General features: G+C 40.7%; 1 protein-coding gene across 2 annotated transcripts in view; it reads right to left on the reverse strand.

The window, feature by feature from the left end:
- The window catches only part of peak1 (pseudopodium-enriched atypical kinase 1), a 106635-nt gene that overhangs the window by 9123 nt on the left and 74653 nt on the right, over positions 1 to 22859 (reverse strand). Inside the window, exons 1-3 of one of the 2 annotated variants that reach the window (XM_085412787.1) lie at positions 22428 to 22784; positions 15629 to 19160; positions 5352 to 5596 (exon numbers count right to left, since the gene is read on the reverse strand). In XM_085412787.1, coding sequence (XP_085268913.1) covers positions 5352 to 5596; positions 15629 to 19032 — 3649 coding nt within the window. In that variant the 5' untranslated portion in view covers positions 19033 to 19160; positions 22428 to 22784. Of the gene's footprint in view, positions 1 to 5351; positions 5597 to 15628; positions 19161 to 22427; positions 22785 to 22859 lie in introns of those variants that run through there. The other variant, XM_085412786.1, reaches the window with a different exon arrangement.

The raw sequence follows: 22859 nt of genomic DNA on the forward strand, positions 1-22859 counted from the left end.
CAATTCGATAAAACTAACGAAAAATCCCTCGCCACAAAAACAACGACACACCCTTACAGCTAGGGCTTGCCCTTTGCTCTCTGGCGTTTCCAGAGAACCACTAGCTTGTTGCGTCTCTTGAGGACAAAAGGATGACATGATGATGTGTGCGACAGCACGTGATAGAGCTGGTGGCCCTGAGGCCACAAGCTGTTTCTTCAACCATCCAGCTGCCTGACTCAATCTGCAGTCCTGTTCTGTAGTGAGGCTTAAAGACGCAGCATGGAGAGCAAATTTAGAAGTGGCTTGATGTGACCTTATTTTTTTGCTTGGATGGTGGAAGGAAGAATCCAGAAGGTTGGGAGACTGATTGGATTCCCTCAACGTTCTGTGGGGTTAATGACCACCGAGGCACACGGGTCAGAGGCAAGTGTGATAAAAGGAAAAGGCGGCAGGGGTCGTGCTGTTTGCATGATGGGAACAAAGCTCCCTGGTTTTTCTAACAAAGTGTGCATGTAGGGTTACAGATAACTCAACGTCGCGGCTTTAACTCACCAGGGAGATCTGAGTTCATGTCTTTCAAAGTCACCTCCTTCTACCAAATTACTTTGACCGTTCTTGAGGCAAATGCATGTTCGTGAACAAATCATTCCTCTTTGTGCAGCACAAATACTACTGATTATACATCGTTAAAAAGTATGGGCGACACCTCATGTGCAAGTCATGCTGACATCATCCTAAGAATGCAGGAAAAGCCTTAAGATAGAGCAGTCAGGATGAAGTAAATGAGTCTTGGTAATCCTCCGTGGAACGAATATATTAAATGTGTTCCTCCACCAATCTGCAGTAATCCATCCAAGAAAGCAGCCGTCTCCCACTTCCAGTCGTAGGGATCTTTTATTGCAGTGTGGCTGTGACTTAACTCAATTACATAAGACTGGGATTTTTTTTTTTTTTGCATGTGTATGATTAAGCAAATAAATCTTTAAAACTACATAAAAACAATAAAGAACACACTGTTATTTATGACACAGTTAATGTTTGCAGCTATTAGCAAAGTAGCAACTCTAAATCCCAGAATGTCGTACACCTACTGTAAAGGAACAGGGTAAATAGTTATTTGTGCATTGCAATTCAATTAAACCAAGGCCTGTGACGGTGCTCAACAGCATGCTTGAAGCAAAACCACAATTTGAAAAAAAGGGGGAACAGAAAAAAGCTGTGCACAAACATGACTACAAAGTTGATTTTTAATCATTTAAAGTCCACTGCTGTTAAACTAAACTTCTTTTACAGCAACATGAAGAACCTGATGTGTCTGAGCCAACTGCTCTGTTACTGCTCTCAGTCCAAATCCGAGTACCAGCAGATGTCAGTTCAGAGTCTCTGCTGCATCACATCACACTGTCAACAATCAGTCTGAAAACAGCTCAACAAGTGATAAATATATACACGCAAATTAGAGCACATAAAGCTAACAGTTAATATTTGTAATATAATGTGAAAACTCACAAATGCAGCGACTGATCCAACCGTTGTTCTTAAAATATCATGTCAGAGCCGTGCAGTCAAATTTCCAGGGAACAGCATTCATCAACTGGTTTGATGAATTCTGACTGGTTGAGGGAACTTGTTGCCATAGCAGAGCGATTGCTGCTCAGCTGCCTCCGAACTAACTCTGACACGTTAACAAGAGGCAAGCGATGGATGGAGGAGGTGGGTAGAATAAAGTAGAATAAAGAGGACCGGGGGGGTGGAATGGAGTGAGAGCGGTGGAGTAGGCGGTTAGAGGTGGTAGAAGTGGCGGTTGGGGTGGGGGGAGAATTTCAAAATAATAAATAAATAAATAAATAGGTGAGGGGGCTGATGAACAGAGAAAAATAAATATATGACAGAGATAAACACTGAGGAAAACGAGGGAAACAAGCTTACCTCAATTCCACTAACGCCTCAAAGTTTTTAGAGAAACGTGGTGCAGTTACAGCAGCAGCAGCAGCAGCAGCGCCCAGAGGCAGAATAAAACGCTGTTCTCTGCTTCCATCCCTGAGAGTCTGTGAGGAGTCGCCGGTGCCAACAGACAGGCTCAGCGCTCCCACCAATAATGGAGATTTCTCACTTAAAGGCAGCGAGCACTCTGCCTCCTACCGCCTGATGCTCTGATTAAAACCCGAGCGAGACTATACTACATGACAGTGAGTGAGTGAGAGAGCGAGAGCACGCAAGAGAGAGACACTTTCATTTAAAAAGTGAACCTGATTCCTCACAAAAAAAAGAAACGTGTGAACAGCAAATGTAGCCCACAGTAGTGAAGTGCAAAGCGATGCTACGGTAACAGCAGGAAAAACAGGAAACTCAAAGCAGGCGTTACACTGAGCGGCTGTGTGTCTTAGGTCAACACTTGTTTGTGTGTGTCTCAGTGTGTGGAAGGCCACACACCTCCTCCTCCCAAACAGAAACGACACGCTGTTCTGTGCGATGTTTGACAACACGGATACACAAACTTCTATCTAGCCCCTCATTAGCAGTATGCAGCAAAGTTAAATTAGGCTGCAGGCAGCTCGCTGCGTGCATCATCCAGGGAGCTTTTAACACAACCCATCCACAGGGCCCGTGTGCATTTCAAGCTTCACAAACAAACCCGTGCAAATGCTGCATTCCCAGTTTGCACATGCCTTCTGAAAAGAGAGGGAAAAAAAGGCCTAATTAGTACAACAGTGCCAGAGCAACACAAATATTTTGTCACTGCTGAATCCTTAAACAGGAAGCTGTATAGTTTAATTCTCTTAAACATCACACGTCCACATGTGCGACGACGCAGTGAGGCACCTCAGTTGCACAGCTGCTCTGCAAACCCACACTCTCTAACCCTTTCGCTTTGTGTTTCTATTTCTTGTTCTTGTTCTCTCACATGCCACTTGATCACGGAGAGATCCGTTTCCCACACAGAGAGCTTCGTGTGTTAAGTGCCCCGACAGTACTCGACAGCTGTGCCTACCTCTCTGTTATAGAAGCTGGGCTGTATGTGCTTATTGTCAAAGTGAGAGAAAACTTGTAAAGCGGAGCAGCTAGCAAAGTTGAAATGAAACCTGTCCATCAGCAAGACACTTTATTATCATGGAGTTACAGGAATGTGATGGACAAAGAACCTATTCAACTTCCTGTTAACACAGATATCAGCCAATCACATAGCAGCAACTCAGTACATTTAGGCATGCAGACAGGGTCAAGATGACCTGGTGAAGTTTAAACTAAGCAACAGAATGGAGCAAACAGTCCTGAGAACCTCAAAGATGGTTGATGTCGTGGGATTTTCCCACACAAGCATCTCTGTGGTTCACAGAGAACCTTCTGAGGTCACAGAAGAATGGCCAGGCTGCTTCGAGGTGACAGGAAGGCAAAATTAACTCAAACAGCTGCTTGTTACAACCAAGCTACACAGAAGAGCATCTCTGAATCTACAGCAGCAGAAGACCACACCGAGTACCACTCCTGTCTGCCAGGAACAACAAACTGACGCTACAATTCACACAGGCTCACCAAAATTGAGCAACAGAAGTTTGGAAAAGTGTTGCATGGTCTGAATTTCTACTGCAGCATTCAGATGGTCAAAATTCTGAAACATTACAGCTTGAAAGCAGGGATTCAGTCTGAACCACTGATACAATAGCTCAGGCTGGGGGATATTTTTCCTTGGAAGATTTTGGGGTCCTTAATACCAACAGCATCGTTTAAATGACACAGCCAACCTGAGAATTGCTGGTGCTGATCAAGAACGACCATTTCTGATGCACAGAGTGTGAGTATCTAATATGTCAAAATAAAAAAATAAAAAAATAGTATTTAATATTCTTTTCTTTTATGATAAACTTATACTTTTATTTAAACTTATACTATACTTTTAACATTTCAAATTTTTTTTTTTACATTTTCTGGCACTTATTTCATGGTTCGGGCATTAAAGGGTTTATGCCCACAGTGTGCCCATCCTCTGATGGCTTCTTCCAGCAGGATAATGCTCCATGGCACAAATCTCAAACTGCTATCTTGAATATCACAGTGAGTTCATTACACTGTGGCGTCCACAGGCAGTCTGCAGCAACTGTGTGATGCTTCAAGTCAATATGGATTTAAAAATGGAATCTATGCTACCAAGAATTAAAGCAGTTCTGGAGGTAAAAGTTCAAAACAGTACTAGAAAGGAGTACCTAAGTGAATGTATGTTGTCTTGTTCATGCAGAATAACTTTATTTTTTTTAAGTATCAGGGAGCAAATCTGCAATGTGCTGGCTGAATTTTTTTTCTGTGAAAAGAACATCAAGGCCTCAAAGAATTTGTTCTTGTGCCTCCCAATTGTTTACCGATGTCCTGCTGTTTCTAGGAAATGGGACAATTTTCAGAGAAAAAAATATCCAGAGATATTTTTATGCCGTTTCTTGGCTACAAGACATGTGATTTAAAAAAGAAAACATAAAAACTCCCCACAATATTTATCCTATTAACAGTACTGTGGTTAGCCATGTAGTCTATGCTCTTATACTGTGTGAAAGCAGCAAGGCAGGTAGCCCTATTACAATCTTATCAGTCAGTCATGATATAGTTTCAAGACAGAGACACAGGATATGAGAAAAGAAAACAAAGAGGAGGATTGTGATTAAAATGGGATTTATGCAGGTCCCTAGGGTTCTCAGTTTTGATCACCATCAGGAACTGAACCAGCTTCATGAGTAGGATCAATAACCCCAGGGCAAAGATTCTCCCACCTCCAACGGAAAAAAACAAACATTTTTTTTGTAATATGTTATTTTAGGCACCGAGCTGCAGGCTGTGTGTGAAAAGATGTGTCGAGATTTCGGGCTCCAGCTGTTTTTGCAGAGAATAAATTATGCCCTGTCACATGAGAAAGTGTGCTGATACAGGAAGAAAGTAAAATCAGCCACTCAGGAGTAAAAGAACTGCCAAAAAACACAAGTTCACCGGTTTGGCAAGCTTACAGCGACAGCAAAGGAGGGTCTTATACACTGACATGTCATACTTTCCTGTTTTTGTATTTTTTTTTATATACTAATTAGTGCAAACAATGTTGAATTCAATAATTTTGGTGTATAATCCATATTTTATTTGCAGATTAGCTTTCCTCATTACGTTATCTTCAGTTTTTGTGAGCATTGTGATGTGACAAATCCAGAATAAAAATCAGTTGAAGAATGCAATAGATGGATGCGTCTTAAGACAATTCAATCATCCTGACTAAGCCTACGCACCACAGAAGGCATCATCTTAAATTTCAGGTTTCTCCAGCACTAATATAAACATGAGTTTAAAAAAACAAAACAAAAATCCTTCTCTATCCATCTTTCATATTTCACTCTTACCCAGATTGCCGTAGGTGGCACTGCACTGGCTGGAGGCAGGAGAGTGAGAATAATGAGAGTGAATCCCGTCGTCCTCAGGCTCTCCCAGGCTGGCGCTGCCCTCACTGGCCGCGGCTGTACTAGCAACCTGGTTGGCATGGCCCTCCGCGGCCTCCCCAAGCACCAGCCCCAGATTCACTTTGGCAGGCAAGGAGGTGGCGCTGGGCAGCTCCCGATCCCTGGCGCTGGCACCGACTGGTACCTGGCTGCACATGACAGAGAGAGGCATGGTTCATTTAGTTTCTTCATCTACTGGTCTGCCTACACGTGACTGCACTTGCTGACAGTATTTTTTCCCAGTGCTTCCATTGCCAGACTCGACAGAGTAGCTGGTATTGTTTTAACCTTGTAAGTCTGTAAGTGCTTTTGTGTGAGCTCATGGCGCACTCTGGTTCTTTCACATTATGCTGTAACAGCGGATCAAAATGGAGCCCAAAGTCCTGAGATGGAGGTGTACTCAGTTATAACTCTGTGTTATAAAAATACCAGAATAAATACGATGATGAAGTTTAAAACAAAAAAAATCTTAAAATTAGTTTTACTGTCACAACAAGTGGAGGATCACTCTGTTTGAATCAGCTGGTTGTGTTTGGGGTGTTCTGAACACACATGTTGCCAACAGGGAAGCTACAGAGCGCCCTCTGCAGGACGAGCAAAGCAACATTAACACTGGCTGAAGGGCGTTTCTCCCTCTTTACTTTTTACATTTTTATTTATCGACAGTTACAAATAATTATATCAATACACCAACAATATATCAGAAAATAGCTTAAATCAGGCGAGATATTGGCTGCACTAATAAAGCTGTATTACAGAGTACTGATAGCATGACTATATTAACTCCTACTGAGTACTAAAGGGTTGAGACATCAATATGTTGATGGGTGTGGCGGCTGATCTGATCCTGTTGCCAGACTGCCTCGACTTTTATTAATCTTTTCATGACAAGCTTTTGCTCTTCAAAGAAATATCAGCAAAACAACTCATAAAAGAAGCAATATAATAATAGAAGGCTCATATTGGAAAGACACTAGTGCTGCAGAATGATGAATGAGTTGCTTATGATAGGGACTTTAATCTGTCATTCATTCCGTCTATGAAACTGTATCTAACATCTCAGGATATAAACAAAAACACATACAACATTGGTTTTATCTGGTCAGTCTTTTTTTCCATCTCTGATATCAGTATGTGCCTCACTCTATCAGCACACTTCATCTTCCTCAGCAAGAGATAAATTGGAGCCAGTGCAGCTGTCAGTGGGAGGCTTTTGAAGCTTGATGCGTTTTATATGCAACTACACATACGGCGCCTGAGGGAAGGTGTAAGAAAAAGGCAAAGCAAGTCACAGCACAGTATGATGACATGTTTTGAAGAACCATTCATCAGTAGGTGGCTCTGATTTGAGGTGTTTAAGGAGGTGAGATCAGAATATTTCGCAGATATAAATGCCATTATTAACCTTTTTTATTATTATTATTATAAAAAATTTTTTTTTTTTTAGCTTTTTTTCTTTAAACATGTCTTCACTAGGACTGTAACATTTGAATGTGTTGAAAAATACGCTAATGAATCCATCCTTCAATTAAAAAAAAAAAAAAAACTTTCTGGAACATATCCCAGCTGACATGGAGCTAGAAGCGAGTTATACCCTGGACAGGCCTTTGGTTCATCAGGCACACAGGGAGAGACAAGTACGCACTCTCACATCAACACTTACAGGTTATTTAACACCAATTAACCTGTCGAAGGAAACAGAAGGAAACTCACGCAGGCACAGGAAAAACATGCAAATTCCACAAAGAGTTATGGTAAAAGGTAAAAAAGGTAAGACTAAAGAATTGCAAAAAAAGGTAACGCTCAAGCTCAAGAACTTTAAAGATACGGTGTGCGAACTCTCACCACTAAATGTCAGTAGATTGCAGTTTGCAGTCGACTGAGTTTTGTTATATATTTTTGTTATATTTTGTTTTTCTGTTACAGGAAAAACAACTCTGAGTGCCGTTCATCTCCAGTGAGTATAGGCTGTCAGGTTGCTGTTTACCTCTGCTGTCAATATGTATCCTCATCTATTTACTCTCAAGGAGGCTGTAAAATTCAGATGTGAGTGGATGAGTCAGTGAAGCTCACTTCTGACCGATCACAGTGATACTGAGGTGAGCTGCTGAGGATATCCTGAACTTTTCTGTCAGTAATCACAGCTGTTCCTGCTGCTGTTAGTGAAACTGTGTTACCGTCTTTGAAGTGGATCTAACATCGTAGTACTCGGACTGAAGCATATGAAGCTTGAGGGAGGAAGAAGAGAAAGTGGTGACATAATGAGAAAGAGATGATAAAAATGCACCTGTTCAAATGCTTTTTGCGATTTGTAAATGAAAATTCACTTGTAATCCTTACTGGGGAAGTGGCTGGGCTCTTGCCACGTACACAAAACACGATCAGGTTTAACAATGATGTCCATCTATCACACTTGTACTTTTAATGGATTCATTTTAAGTTTATAACAATGTATGGATTTGTTGGAAGGCTTATTTACACACTAATCAAAGTATATTTCTTGGCACAACATTTTGTTTTATTCATTCAAAAGAAATGACTGTATCTTTGAGCACAACAGCTTTCCTTGTAATGGTGTGTTGCTGTGTGCTTTCACACTATGTAATAGTCTTCATTACAACACCAGACAATGACTTCATCATGTGCTAACCCCATTGAATTGCGGGTGTGAGAATTCTGGGCCACATCTGAAATTCACCCATACTGTGTAATAACTGTGATAACTCCACTCACCAAAGCATATTTGGAAGCACCCTAGTGCATGTTGTTGACAAAGATGCAAGTTGTACAGGCAATGTGCCGTCTATGTGTAAATAACAACACAGTACTGGGTACTACGGACAGTATTGCCTTTTCTGGCATAGCAGACAGAAACCAGAAACCATTTGAATGAATTAAAATGTTTTATTTAAAGCTTCATGAACTCTAGAGTGAAAAGGACTTTTAGTACTAACCAATTAATAGATTAATGAGTAGCAATAGTTTTCCTTCCTCTGATTGGAAATTACAGTGTCAAATATTTACAGCTGCTTGACATACTATCATCGTATTTATTACTTTACAAGAGAGGAAGAGGAATAACGGCTTTTTTTTAAGTGCGGGGGGTGGGGGTGGGGGGGTGGGGGGTAGTAGTGGACACTGAAATAATTAGTTTCACTACAGCCAAAATCAGTACGTCAGCTATATCTATAAAGTAGATCAGCAACCAACCCAAACAGGAAGTTTATGACACTTTTTCGTGCCCCTGTCAAAAGCAGTAGGAGAACAACTGCAATAACCATGCAGAGAACAGGGCTTGTACAGTGCTTTGCATTTTAGATATTATGGTGGTGGGGATATATGTCAAATTTTATCTTGAGTTTAAATGTAATGCATGAAAAAGATTCATTGTCAAAGACTATTTAAAAAAAACTTTAAAGGTCATGAAAAGTTCACACTTGTTTTCACAGCCGCAGGCAATGTCACGGGTGGGACCGGCTGGCAGTAATGTTTGTATTATGCTAAATCAGATGTGTCATTTCCTTTAACTGTAATGTTGATTGCACACTGGCATGACTAATGATTTGTGTGATCATGAGCAAAAGTCCCTAAAGTACAGCTCATGGGACAAAGCTCATCAAGATATTTGAGCTGCTTGATACACTGTAGGACACTTTTTCCTGAAACTAAAACAAACTTCAAGAGAACAAGTTGAAATTATTCTGTCAACAACTAGCCAGCCACTTACTCACAGCTGCTCACAGTTACTCATATTCTTTGTGTGTGCAAAGTATAGCATGACTTAAGGCCCATGTGTGGCAGGAATAATAAATTAGCTTTAAATTACACAAAACCACACCAAGTAGTTTTATATTTAACAAATGTAAAAAAAAAAAAATCAAGATAAAAGCAAAGGTTTCATTTCAAAGAAGACAGTAATAATTGTAAAAGTTAAATGCTTTCATGAAATGGGTAAGAAGAACAAAAAAAGGAAATGAGTGAAGCAAAGTCTGACACGCTTTTCACCGGGCTGATCAATTACATTTTAGGTCTAAAAAAACATATAAAACAAAATTTCCATGGCAGTCCAAGGTCAACCACCTTGTTTATCGTCTTAACATTAAAAATATTTGATATTTTGAGGGGGGGAAAGGAATTAAACTATTACATGATTTCCTAACAGAATGGCATGCTGTGTTATCTTGCATCTCGCTACAGCCAAATGCACTGGACGTTAATCTGTTTCTTTCTAATTGCCATTCCCCTTGTGTTTTGGTGCAGACTCATTGTTCATTTGGAAAACTATTGCAATATCTGACCGTTACATGAAAGAAAAGAGTCATCAAGACAACACCTAGCGGCTCGCGTTTCTGTCTCCACCCTGGAGCGCTGTGTTGAGGAAAACATCAGACGTGACACATTTATGATCTGTCTCAGCTGTCTCTTAAGGCTATAAACCGTCCATGTCTCTTTTAAGAGTTGATCGATAGTTCCCAAGGTACTATCGTGGATTACTTCTGCACTTACCAGCGGCTGACAGTTAAAATAAAAACATAACACAATGTTGTCGGCTAACAAGGAATCAAAAAGTAAGTAAACTGTGAAAAGATGAAGCAATCAAAACTGCACCCTGAAAACTGAGTAAGCCAAGACAGCTTATAGAACATTGTCGAGGCAAAAGATCTTCTGTTCTGCCTGTACACGCCAGCGTATTCTTATTCTTCCCCGTTTTTTGCTTTGCACAAAGCTGACACTGATTTTACTCAGATCCGGTCTACTATTAGCTAACAACTAGCTATAATGCTGCTCAAAAGAGCACTAAATCACAAAGAGCCCAATCTCCACTTCAAAATCCCGTATGAACAAAACATCCAGGGTAAACTTTGAGAGGCCTTGATACAAATACCTTTATGGCTGCTACATGTTCCAGCGGTCAGGACCTGACTTGTTTAGACATCGCAAAACTGCCTGGGTGCATTTTCACTCCTCTGCTGCGAGAGAAGAATAACGCCTCATCCAAAATGCAAATCAAATTAAATTCAAACCTCTCTTCCCGCTGTTCAATGTGACTTCAAATGACCAGGCTGGTCGTAGGTTACAAAGGTGTGCGGCAGAAGAGAGTTTAAAGTTCTTACCCGCTGTACTGGCTCACACAACTTCCCATCTAGAAACCCTGAACACAAACGTGTAGATGGAATCACATTCTAGGTACAGCAACCGCGCTGTTGAGAAGAATAAAGAAAGTCTTTTTCTGCATGTGTTCTTTCCTCGTTCTCTCTCCTGCTGCTTCCTCTTTGAACGCTGTTACCTGTCTAAGGTAATGTGTGTTTGCCAAAGCTGAAGAGCACACCCACTGTTCACCAATAAAACTGATTCAAAACCCTTCCAGGCTTAACCCCTCATCTGCCAAGCAATATGAAAGCTGTTAAAATGAACTCTGGAACTGGTTCATAATATGTGAGTTTGTTTGTGTATGTGTTGTATAGGTTTAAAAGAAGACTACAAAAACATGTTACACCTTTTCTGTCAAATGGGTCTTGTGTTTCTAGGTAAGTAATTAGTAAGTGATTAGTCGCAAAGGTTGCTGTTTTTAAAACCAAACATTAAATTTGGTGTTGGGTGTCTGTATACAAGACTTAAATCTATTACCCTGCAGAAGCAATCATTTAAACAATATAATTGAACTGGGATCTTTATGAATACTTCCCATCCTTTTATTATCCGTCACTAAAACAGGGTGACACATTTTTTATTTATTTGTTTTACACATTTTCACAACATGAAAGTAATCTCAGGTGCTAGGGACAAATATTTAGCTGCTTTTTCCTTGAAAAACACAGCACCCTACCACCAACACGCCAAGTGAAGAAATGTAGTAGTTTAGTTACTAATTGACAACTTAACAGCAAGGTCCCAAACAACTGCTTATCAATGTCAGGTGTGAAGAACGGTTAGACCAAAGGTGAGAAGCTTCTGAAGGTTAGGCTAGTTAGTGTTAGGATTTATATCATGCTAGCTTAACACAGATGCTTTTACAGGAACTCTGAGTCGAGGGTATACGAGTGTGTTTTACAAGGTGTGTGCATTACACCACTTAAATAAGTATTTTAAATCATTGCTTAATAATTTGGATAGGCATTGCAAGAAATGGGGAAAAACCTTGGTTATTCTTACAATAAATTAAGAATATTTGTAGTGCTGCGCAAAAGGCTTTTGCCACCATTTATTTCTTTATTTGCTTGCTTACAAGCAGCAAGACTTTCTTGTAATTTTAAAAGTGGTCTTGAGCAAAAGCTATCCAGGATTTCTGAAGGCATTTTAAAGGTTTTCTTTGCACATTGTCTGTATTTTCTCATTTCTTGTTACTCATGTTTATTGAACCATTAAATGCTGACCTAGGTTGTGTTGTGTTTACACACAACTTAGCCGAGAACCAATTAATCAGAATCAGAATACTTTATTGATCCCTAGAGGAAATTAGTTTTCGTTACAGTGCTCCATTATAAACAAACATTAACAGAGACAGACAATACACTAACTAAGAATAGCAATATTGCTATTCTATTATTAAAGCAGTGTGGGATCATCTTGATGTAGAAAGGAACAACACTAGCCAACACCAAAGAAAGAGCATTGGGATGCCCGTCAAGAACCCTGGAGAACTAATCCTGAGAAGTACTTCAGGAAATTACGAGAAAGCTTGCCAAAGGGAGTTCTGGCTGTGTTAAAGAATTGAGGTGATCAGACCAAATACTGACTTTCAAACTTGTTAGAATTATTTTTGCCTTATATACTGTATTGCCATGACCGTTTCAATAAAACACTGCAGTTATTTTCCATTTTCCTACCAAAATATAAAGAAATGGGGATAGCTCAAAACCTTTGCACTGTACTGTAATAATAAGCATATCGTCTGGATTTCTGGACTTATTATCTGGACACTCATTGTAGGGAGCAGGAATGGAAAGCCTTCTCACTTCATTTGAGTAATCCTTTGTGCTCTGTGCAAGCTTTGCTTGGACTAATTACTAGTAGGTATTGGCAACATGTACTGGGTGCTCTCAGTGGGTATATAGAGCACACCCCAATATAGCCCACTGCTGTAAAGCACTCAGCAGACGTGCAATAATATTATCAGAAGCAGTGCACATTTGATTCTTGCACATGTTGTTATAAGGTTAGGCGAGAGATAGGAGCTTGAGCAGCAGAAAGAAAAGAGACAGAATGGGGCTGAGCTTTTGACAAGATGGAGGAGTGAAATATTTAGGAGTTCACAGTGCTTCGGGCTCGAAAGAGAAGATTTTTGAAAGGAAAGCATAGAAGAGGAGTGAAAAACTACACTAAACAGAGAAAAGAATGGTGGGAAAACATTTTCTTTTCTTGGAGGAAAAGAAAAACAAAACAGGACATGGACAATATGAGGGTGGCACAGATATAAAGGGACTAAGCAGGAGGCGAGAGATAAGGTGAGAAAAAGATATAAACTGTGTCTAGATGTGATGCATCTTCAGTAACACTTATGGAAAGTTATTCCTAATAATGTGGGTAGCTGTGGGTTACAGTACATGAAACAGGAGAGGGAACGGTGCTGTTGTCAGTAAGTCTCCAGTAAAAGGTCCAATCCAATTATCCATCCATTCTCTGGACCCTATCTCAGCCACCATAGAGCCCTATGGACCCTATGGTAGCAGGTCCAATTATGCAAAATAATTTTAATGTGCTTTTTTTATTCAGTATTTAAACACAGAAGAAAGCAACCTTGGGAAGCAAGGAGGTCATTCAAATCAATTCAAGAGTATTTTCTAATATATTACAAAACACTTTTATAAAATATTTTCTAATATATGGTGTTTGATAGGTTGAAAAAAAGAAAGAAAAACCAATCATAGACAAATCACTGTAGCTGGTGAACTTCAAGCTCAAAAGCATTTTCATTTTCTATCTGTCAACAAATAGTAAAGAAATATGAAACTTTGACATAATTGCTTTTTAATATCTCCAAAGTCCAAGCCACATTTAGCTGATTTGACTATTTACCATCCCTACATTAAATGTAAAATTATACAATGCTTCAATTCTGAGTCACAAACAAGCTCACAGTTTAGTGCAGAACATACGATGCATCTGATAATATCTGGGTTATCATTTTTCAGCACCATTAGTCACACTGCAGGAAAAGTGCCTCAAGATATACTAATGGCAGGTCAAAGAAAAATTGTGAAATTAGAATACAAGAACACCGCACCTACACTGCGAGGGCTAATTAGTGTGAAAGAGTGCATATGAATGTGGTTGAAGCTTTGATACAGCCGCAGCTTTGACTAGCTGCAGGGAAAACTCAGTCTAAAGTTGGATTTAATAAATGTGTTATTGAACGACTTGCAGGAAACGGAGGGCTACTCTTAAAGAATGCACTGTGCGCAAAGCCTGCTGTGCAGGTAATAGAGGATATTACAGAAGAGATCACACCACAGTGGGCTGGGTAAGTAGGAAAGTAGACATGCCCGATTGAGATCAAATACCTCTCAAATCTGTGATGACTGATATGTATGACGGGGAGAGTAGCAACTATGACACTTGAAGCAGCAGCTGATAAAGGCTGAGCATGTTCATATTAAGCTGGCTCCCATGAGTACAATGAAGGAAACCTGTGTAGGTAATGGTAATACTGGCATAGCACTGCAAAATCATTCATTAATTCGCTGGAGGTAACAGAGGAAAAACATGTGTGAACATGAGTGATAGATTCTTACTAGTTCTACTCTGAGTCTTACACAAAAATGGACATCTACAACTAATTGGGTAAAAAATATTAATTTTGCTTTTAATATGTCCCAAGGGTTGAAATCTGTTTGTTTTTTAGTGGAACAATTTATCCTATATTGTTATCCTATATTAAAAAACCCCACATTCTGTCATAACCCCCACAATGCTGGTATTATTTCTGTTTTTGTACTTTAAGTAAAGAATATACTGTACACCACAACTGTATTAGTTTTTGGTTTTGAAATGATCACATATTTTATAGCAGTTGTTTGCAACACAATTCAACTCAAGGTTTAGTTTAGCTGAAAGTTAAAAAGGTACAATTAGTAGTTTTTTTTTTAGGTTATTTAGTACAAGAAAAGGATATTGCACTCATAAATATACAGTGATTAGTTGTAATTACATCCTCCAACAAACTGATGCATTCTCATAAACTTATAAATGAATCCATTAAAAACACACAGGAGGGGAAAATGTCATGTTGACCTGCTATTTCAAATACAGTAGCCTAGATGGACATTGTTGTTTTGCCTAATTGCGTTTTATGTATGTAGTTAGAGATCAGCCACATAGGTAGTAAGCTAAAGGTGGAGGAGTAGAGAGCTTGCAGGCAAATTGTTATTTCTGTCTGCATGAAGGATCACACATATGGTTTATCATCGGAGAAGGGGTCTCCTTCGTGAAAGAAGTGAAAACATGAAGGGAAGTGACAACACCACCAGCATCTGAATAAAACATCATCCTTGTCGATAAACATGATTATTTATTCCTGATATTGTCACAGTTACTTAATGTGACATGTGATCATCCCGTTTCCAGACAGCTGACAACAAGCCAGCTAAACAACAACAGCATGTTATAAGCTAACATTATCCAAGCTAATTTTAGGCTTGAGTGTCCTAAAAAAATTCACATTCCCTCCGACAGTTTAAACTCTCATACAATGTGAAAATGCAATTATTTGCTATGTGTAAAGGTCTAACAATGTCAGATCCACTTCAAGGAAAGTTTCATTAACACTGGCTAACAGCAGCTAACTGTGCCTAACAGCAGCAAAAACAGCTGATCTGACTGACAGAAAGGGTCAGGATATTCATCACAACTCACCTCAGTATTGCTGTCATCGGTCAGAAGTGAGCTTCACTGACTCATATCGACATGTATCGGGCTCATTTGACAAAGTTTTAAAGCTGTTTGTCAGCACGCTCCGTAGCTAGGATTATGCAGCTGAATTGAGAGGGGTAAGACAATAGAACTCAACACTGCAATCTGCAAACCTACTAAAATCTAGTGGTGAGATTTTATGAACATGTTTGAACATGAACATGTTTCATGTTCTGACAGTATTCTTATTGAAAACCGAAACTACAATTAAATAACTGCATTTTTTAGGGCATTTGCTGGTTTCAGAAGACTAAACAAAAATTTTAAAATACCTTAAATCCTTGCAATTTTCTCCTCCAGCCTTGGGTGAGGATGTTGTTTTGCCTGGACTCAAAGGCCTAGGATCTTTGTTTCCGTCAGGTTTCAGTATTGTAGTTTCTCTGCACTCCTCTACCCGTAGTTCTCCTTCATTGCCGTGGCTACTGCCAGTGTCTGGTTTATAGGTGAAGATAATGGTTGGTTTCTGGGTGGGATCTTCTGCTTTTGCCTCAGTGAACCAGTGCTGATTTTGAGCTGGTGGTGGTGGAAGCATGTGAATGACAGTTCCATCAAGCCCGACAAGCTTGCCCTTCTCCTTCTCTCTCTCCAGCTTCTCCCTCTGCTCATCCTCGTCTTTCCGCCTACGAAAAAAGCTCTTGAAGGAGATCCAGCGTTTAGGTTTGGAGCTTTCTGCTAAACTACGTCTCCCTTCCCCTCCAGGACTCGCTTCACCTTCGCCAGGTCGCACTGGTGAACTGGAGGCAGAGCTCTTGGTCCAGTTTCCAAAATGTCTCTGGAGTATGTTAGAAGCATGATAAGGAGAGGATGTAGATCTTGGAGGAGGGAAGGGGGCAGTGGGCTCAGGCTGGGGGCTTGAGAGTGGGGCAGCAGCAGAGGCACTCTGAGACTTAGACAAAACTTTTGAGGGTGTGTCTTTCTTTGACTTGGAAAGACAGCCATCAGTTGGGGAAAAGAGAGACTTGGGCCGAAGAAGGGTCTCCTTAATGGCATCAGGTGGGAGGGCATATAGCTCCTCGGAATTAAAAGATTTGGTTTGTGCTGATGGGGACTCCGGAGGAGATTGAGGAGGCTGGATGGAGGCCACAATCTGTGAAAGCACAGCACTGGCTTCCTCCCTATGGCTTACAGCTGTCCCAGAAGATAAAGCTAAGCTTGTATTATCATCTTTATTGCAAGCAGCATCTCCACCTGTCTTATAAGTGTGTGTAACAATACTGGCAGTAGTGCTGGCTGCAGGTACATTTGCATTTGCAGTAATGGCAGGATTGGTGGGAGAATTTGTTGATATAGTGGGTGAGAATGCCCCACTTGTCGAGCCCATTACAGTGCTTGTCACAGTGCAAGAGTCTGTAGTGGTTCTAGGTTGTAGATTTGGTGCTTTTGACACTGCTTCAAGTGGAACCTTTGTCTCTTCAAAGGAGGCTCGCTCTGATGTTCCTCTACCAGAGAGAGTTTTCTCTGTTGAGGCGGACTGGACACTCTCAGAGGATCCAATCTCTTCATAAGTATGGCTGGCTACCCTATTACCCATCCCTTTTGTCTGTGGTAGCTCCCCACTGAGTCCCAGAAAGCTCTTATACACAGCTAGGTTATCATATGCACTTGGATTAATAACAATAGGTACCTTGACAGCATTCTTGGCACTGCGGGCATAAGCAGGCTCATCTCGGATAATAATGGGAAAAGGAGGCATGCCTGCATTATTGAAACTGTTAAATTTGATCTCTGATAAATTGGGGGATTTCACAGGTACAGTTCGAGAAGAAGATAGCCCAGCAATGGGAGAAGTGGGAGCTGACTTGTGGCTGCAGTGCTGAGTGGTCAGGGCAGGGACAGGATTATTCCCAACCCCTGAATCTATTTTAGGTATTTTTTGGCGAGGGCTTGTGCTTGATGTCCACACTTCTTGGTAACGTATGCTGCTAATCTTCTTTTGGGATGAACCTGACAGAGCAAAAGAAGTAGGTGATGTTGGCATCACAGGAGAAGACACAGATATTGGGGACATTGGAGCTACGGCCTGGGCTGAAGGAGTGCTACTAGATGTCGTAGGGCTTGAAGGCATCGATTGGTTTTTGGGTTTTTGAGAATCTGGAATCTGTTCATCTTTATTGGCCATGGATGCTGAGACATCTACTACAGTGTAAGGCTTACAGATCAATGACTTTTCCAAATTTACTACACGGTATGGTTTAGCTTGCTCCTCTGTGGGACTAAAACTTATAGTGACTGGCTGACCAGGAAGCGCTTGGGGCATTGGCATCCCTTCTCTGCCATCCTGATCCTCTAATCTGATAGCCAGGACAGCCTTGTGTGTTTCAGCTACCTTTAGTGGACTCAGTGCCCTGTTGACAGATTCCTTCTTAGGAGGAGAAGTGCAGGTGATAGGTGGCTTACAAAATGTGGGAGAATGCAAGCCATTTCGAAGGACACAGTTAGCGCTGCTACCACTGCTGGATGTTGTTCGAGAATCCTCCGGTATTGATGACGATGATTCAGGAGAAGTGGCAGACTCAGAATTTGACAGGAAGCCGCTGCCTAGCATATCGTGAGGTCCGTAGGAAATCAGCCCTCCATTGGAATCCACAGAAGGATAGCCATTTAAGATCTCATCATAGCTATCATCATAGTCCACCGCACAAATTCGCTGTAGTGAGCGGTTGCGAAGCGGCACAGTATTCCACTTTTTCCCCGCAGCAAAGGGAACGGGAGACAATGTGGCAGCACGGAAATTAGCAAATCGTGGTTGTCCTCGCATACGGATTTCCATGGCTACCAACTCTTCATCGCTTTCATCCCAGCTCTCATGCTCTTCATCATCATCCCTTTCAGTGTCTTCCTCATCATCATCATCTTCATCCTCCTCATCTTCACTTTCACTTGTAAAGTCCGGATAACAAAAGCGACCACCTTCTGTGCTGATGATCTTGGTACTATCGCTCAGGGATACCCGTTTTTGAGCAGTGCTCCCAACTCCACCACCACCACCACTACTACTTCCCATAGCCAGACAGCTTGAAGCTGGTATGCCTCTTTCTAAGGATCGTCGGTATGAACTACTGATCCGACCCCAAAACAAGTCCTTTGAGCCAGAAAGTTGCGTGGGACTAGAACCAGGGCCCAACCCAGCAATCTCTTTAAGTACATCTGTCAATCCACTGTTGTTGTTATTTCCACTAGGTGTCCTTGGGCTAAGTGGTCCATAACCCTCAATCTCATCATTGTCATCCTCTCCTTCATTGTTGTTGCTGGGCCCACCAGGTCTTTTGCGGTTCAGTCCATTGCGATTCCAGACTGTGAAGGCTGATGTTTTCCCCTGCTCTATTACCTTTGGTGGTTGCTGGAGATTGCCATCTGAATCAAGTCCTGCAGAGGAGCAGGGCAGCATCATAGTGGGCTTAACAGCGATGGTTGGCTTCTTGGCCACAGGTGGACGGAAGTGTCCTGAGCGAGCAGATCCACTGCCAGTCCGCTGGGAGTTGGTGGTGGTATGGTTAGGATTGGCTCTGGCACCAGCAGCTGGAAGGTTCTGTTGCTGGGATGTTTGAGGTCTTTGCTCAGAAGGAGGCTTCCCTCCACTACTCTGAGCTAGACAGTGCAAACTCTTTGGTTTAAAGCAGTTCTTGCACTCGCCTGGTTTCCACACGTGCTCTGTGAAGGTGCTGCAGGCCGACATGGCTGCGGGTCCAGAAGGTCAGCCCTTTAGGTCAGTGGACAGGAAATCCCTCCATGAAGCTCCAAACTACAGTGAGTATCTGTAGATGAATAATGATTGAAACAATTCAAACGTGGAGGACCTCAGACCTGAAAAACACAACAGGAGAGAAAAGAATAAATTCAACTTAATTCAGTTAGTTGTGCATTTAGATTTATTCATGCAACACTGGTAACAAAGAGTAGGATGAGGCAGAAAGGCAGAAGCAAAAACACAACAAAAAATAATCATCTGTGGGAGGGAGAGAATGATTCAGAAAAGCAGTATTTCAATTTCTCCATTAGGTGGCAAACTTTCTCTACTACCTCAGTCCATCCTACAGGGAGCTGATCTGTTTTCTAACCCAAAATGGTCCTACAAGACTCAGAAAGGCAAGGGGCAGAAGCAGTGGGAACTGAAACAGGTTATTTCTGTATTATTATGGACTGTTTGAGTCAAGCTTAAGTAAAATGAAGTCACTGATGTTGTTACTGAATCAAAATCCAAAACCCTATGAACTGTTACTCAGATGGAAAATGTGATTCAGCAGAGTTCACACATGATCAGTGTGACCAGTGGCTCTTGTGATACATCCATCCATCCATTTTCTTCTGCTTATCCAATTCAGGTGTGCAAGGGGGGGGGGGAATCCCAGCTTCACAAGGTGAGTGGTGGAGTACACCCTGGAGAGGTTGCCTATCTGTCATGGGGCCAACACAAGAGACAGACAACCATTCACTCTCACATTCACACCTATTCACAATTTAGGTTTACCAACTAACTGAACCTCATGCATGTTTCTGGACTGTGGGATGAAGTCCGAGCGTGCAGAAAGAACCCAAGCAGGAAAAACGGGGAAAACATGCAAACTCCACACAGAAAAGCCCCAGACTGGACTTTACCAGGACCTTTTTGCTGTGAGGGAACAGTTCTAACCACTTTACTATGTGCAGGGCTTCTTCCGATACATATTCACATAAAATTTGATGACAATGAGGGATGACTGATGGCTATGGAAAATGTGTTATCAGGCCAGTGAGTGATTTCCTCTTAACTGTCAATATTTGATGTTTCACTGCTGGAAATTAGACTGAAATCCACAAAATATCAAAGAGTAAAGCCTCAAGGCAAAACCAAGTAAAAATAAAAATATACAAGAAACCCAAGAACATACACAGTTCACAGCCTTTGGGGTGTGACTGAAACTTATTTTCAAAATAAGCATTCAATAAGACACCTCTGTCTGTTCAATATTAAATCACCTGTTGAAATTGGGTCATTTAATATTCTCTTCATGCTGGACTGAATGCAAACAACCAAAGACCTGAAAACTGGCACTGAACCACACAGTTACTGTTTTAAGTAAAATAAACTCTAAAAACAATGGCACCTATTAAAAAAAACAACCCACTTAAAAAAAAAAAAGAGATCAGTGGTAAAAAATCCACACCATTCAATCTGTAAAATGACAAAGGCTGACATTTAAAACTCTGGTTATCAGCACAAGTCCAATTATCCGGTCATATTTATGTACTTCTGTAATTATACAATGCTAACAAAAAGTAGCAGAGTGATAAAGGCCCTACCCTAGTTGTTTACTAAATACATTCAAAGAAGGAAAGATGGGACTAAACATTTTTCTGGAACCCTTGTTATATCCGGTTAAGCCACACTTCAATGCAAATCATGAATCTAATGGAGGAAGAAAGACAAAGAAAAATCCATTAGCATTTAGATGTGCTTTATCCTGATTGACCAGTCCAGCTTCTCACAGCCAATTATAACAAGCTCTGAAATACCACATTAACATCAAATCCATGGATAATAAGTGAAGTGTAACTCAAATAGCCAATTAAATTCAAGCTCAGTCCATGTTTAAATATTACACAGGAATGGTAGGTTACATAATCTGTTTATGCAGTTTATGCACCATTTCTAAAACTAGCCTGCCATCAACAGATTATTTTCAAGGAAAAAATAAAATAAAATACAATAAAACAGTTAACTACAAAAGAAGGTGCATAAAAAAAAAAAGCAATAAAAAGCAATAAATTTAAGTGTTGTTTTCTAAACCAACATTATGTCTTTGGCTGGGATTTAAGAGCTTATTCAGCTTTGCTTGACATATAGGGTCCACCAATGGACTATTTTAAAACACTTGGGCTGGTCTCACAAGTGAATATGCTTTATAGGTAAAAAGACATCCAAACACAGATTTTCAGAATGTTTTTTTAAGGCAACCAAATAACAATCATGCAGACATTCTACAATGACCACCTGTGAAACTTAAAATGCAATATTAACAGAACAATGTTAAGAGAACCTTGGTTTTTCTTCTCTTCTGACAGTTTATCACAAAAGCATTAGCAAATTAATATTTACCTAATTAAATCTTTGAGTATTTTGCACTTTTATGACTGAACTTAGCAGTTAACCAAATAAAGCTGTGGATGACTCATAGCAGAGCTGATATCAGCAGGGTTAGGTGAATCATGGACGTCAGGTCCCGTACGGAAGGATGTTACAATGACAACACCCCGCCCAGGGCCAGACACAATAAAAGAGGAACTCCTGAATCAAACTCTGCTGACCGAGTCACATTGGGCGGGAGAAGATTTATCCTGTTACACCGAACAGGCTGCATCCACACAGGAAACAGTGGCTGTAATTCACACAATATTATTCCAAAGCTGTCACAGTGTGACACGTAGGCACTGTGGCAGACTTTCAAAAAGTAACTTTCTAAAGCCCAAGAAAGCCCAGTGTGTCTGTGAAAGGACCTTAACGGTATTTCTGCTCGTTTACAGTGACGGCACGTATCATTGTTTTGTCCAATTCTGACCCTTACAGGACAATAGAGCAGGGCGATATGGCCAAAAATATTTATCACGATATATATTTGAAAATTTGCGATAACGATATAACTGACGATATAATTGATGAGAGACAAAATACAACTCCACAACATTACTAGCGCAAAAAGACAACCTTCCATTTATTTTCACTTAAACAAGAAGCTGGTTTTTATGTACATTAAAGCTTTATAAAAATGTAACAGTGCAAATGCAAATTCCTTGCTGAAAGTTTAACCAAAAGGCATTTCCAGTAGAAATGGGCTGACATATCCTGAGCATAACCATGTATAATATCCACTGAAGTTAAAAAGAGGTGCTTTGCAACATTAAACTGCAGTGTGCAGTACGCATTTTTCGGACCATAAGGTGCACGGGATTATAAGGCACATTAAGCGAAACAAAGCAGTCAGATAAATCAAACTTTATTCAAGTTTCCTCCACTTCTGTACCATTGATTCATTAATGTTGAATTCTCTGGCAGCTGCTATATTCCCATGTTGTTGCAGTATATTAATGACTAACCTCGTATTGTGGATGGATTATCTCAGTTGTTCTCCTGACTGAAGTTTGGTCTGTTTACAGCATCCTGCCATGCGATTGCATTTGTCTCGAACCATCAGGAACGTTAACTTTTATAAGTGGAAAAGTGTTAGTGTTCGTCCTCCAGATTCACTGTTTATGTTATGCTAACATAGCTGTGTCGCTAGCGATCACGTAGCACATCATTGTATACCAGCTAGCCCAACTTCAGTAACCCTACAAACGTCACTGCTGTTTAGTTTCCTGTCTTCATTTATGTTGGACGTGATAGCAGAGCTGTACGTTTGAATTTTTTCAGAAATCTCTCAGTCAGAACATGCAATATCATGCTTAGGTAACTAGCGAAACTAGCGAGCTAACTTCCGCTAGCTTCCTGCTAACTTCTAACTCCGTTAAATGTAATAACTTTTTTTT

This window comes from Rhamphochromis longiceps, linkage group LG7 (genome assembly GCF_057381845.1).
Source record: "Rhamphochromis longiceps isolate RC_006_pf linkage group LG7, R_longiceps_female_GT1.1, whole genome shotgun sequence".
Taxonomy (NCBI): domain Eukaryota; kingdom Metazoa; phylum Chordata; class Actinopteri; order Cichliformes; family Cichlidae; genus Rhamphochromis; species Rhamphochromis longiceps.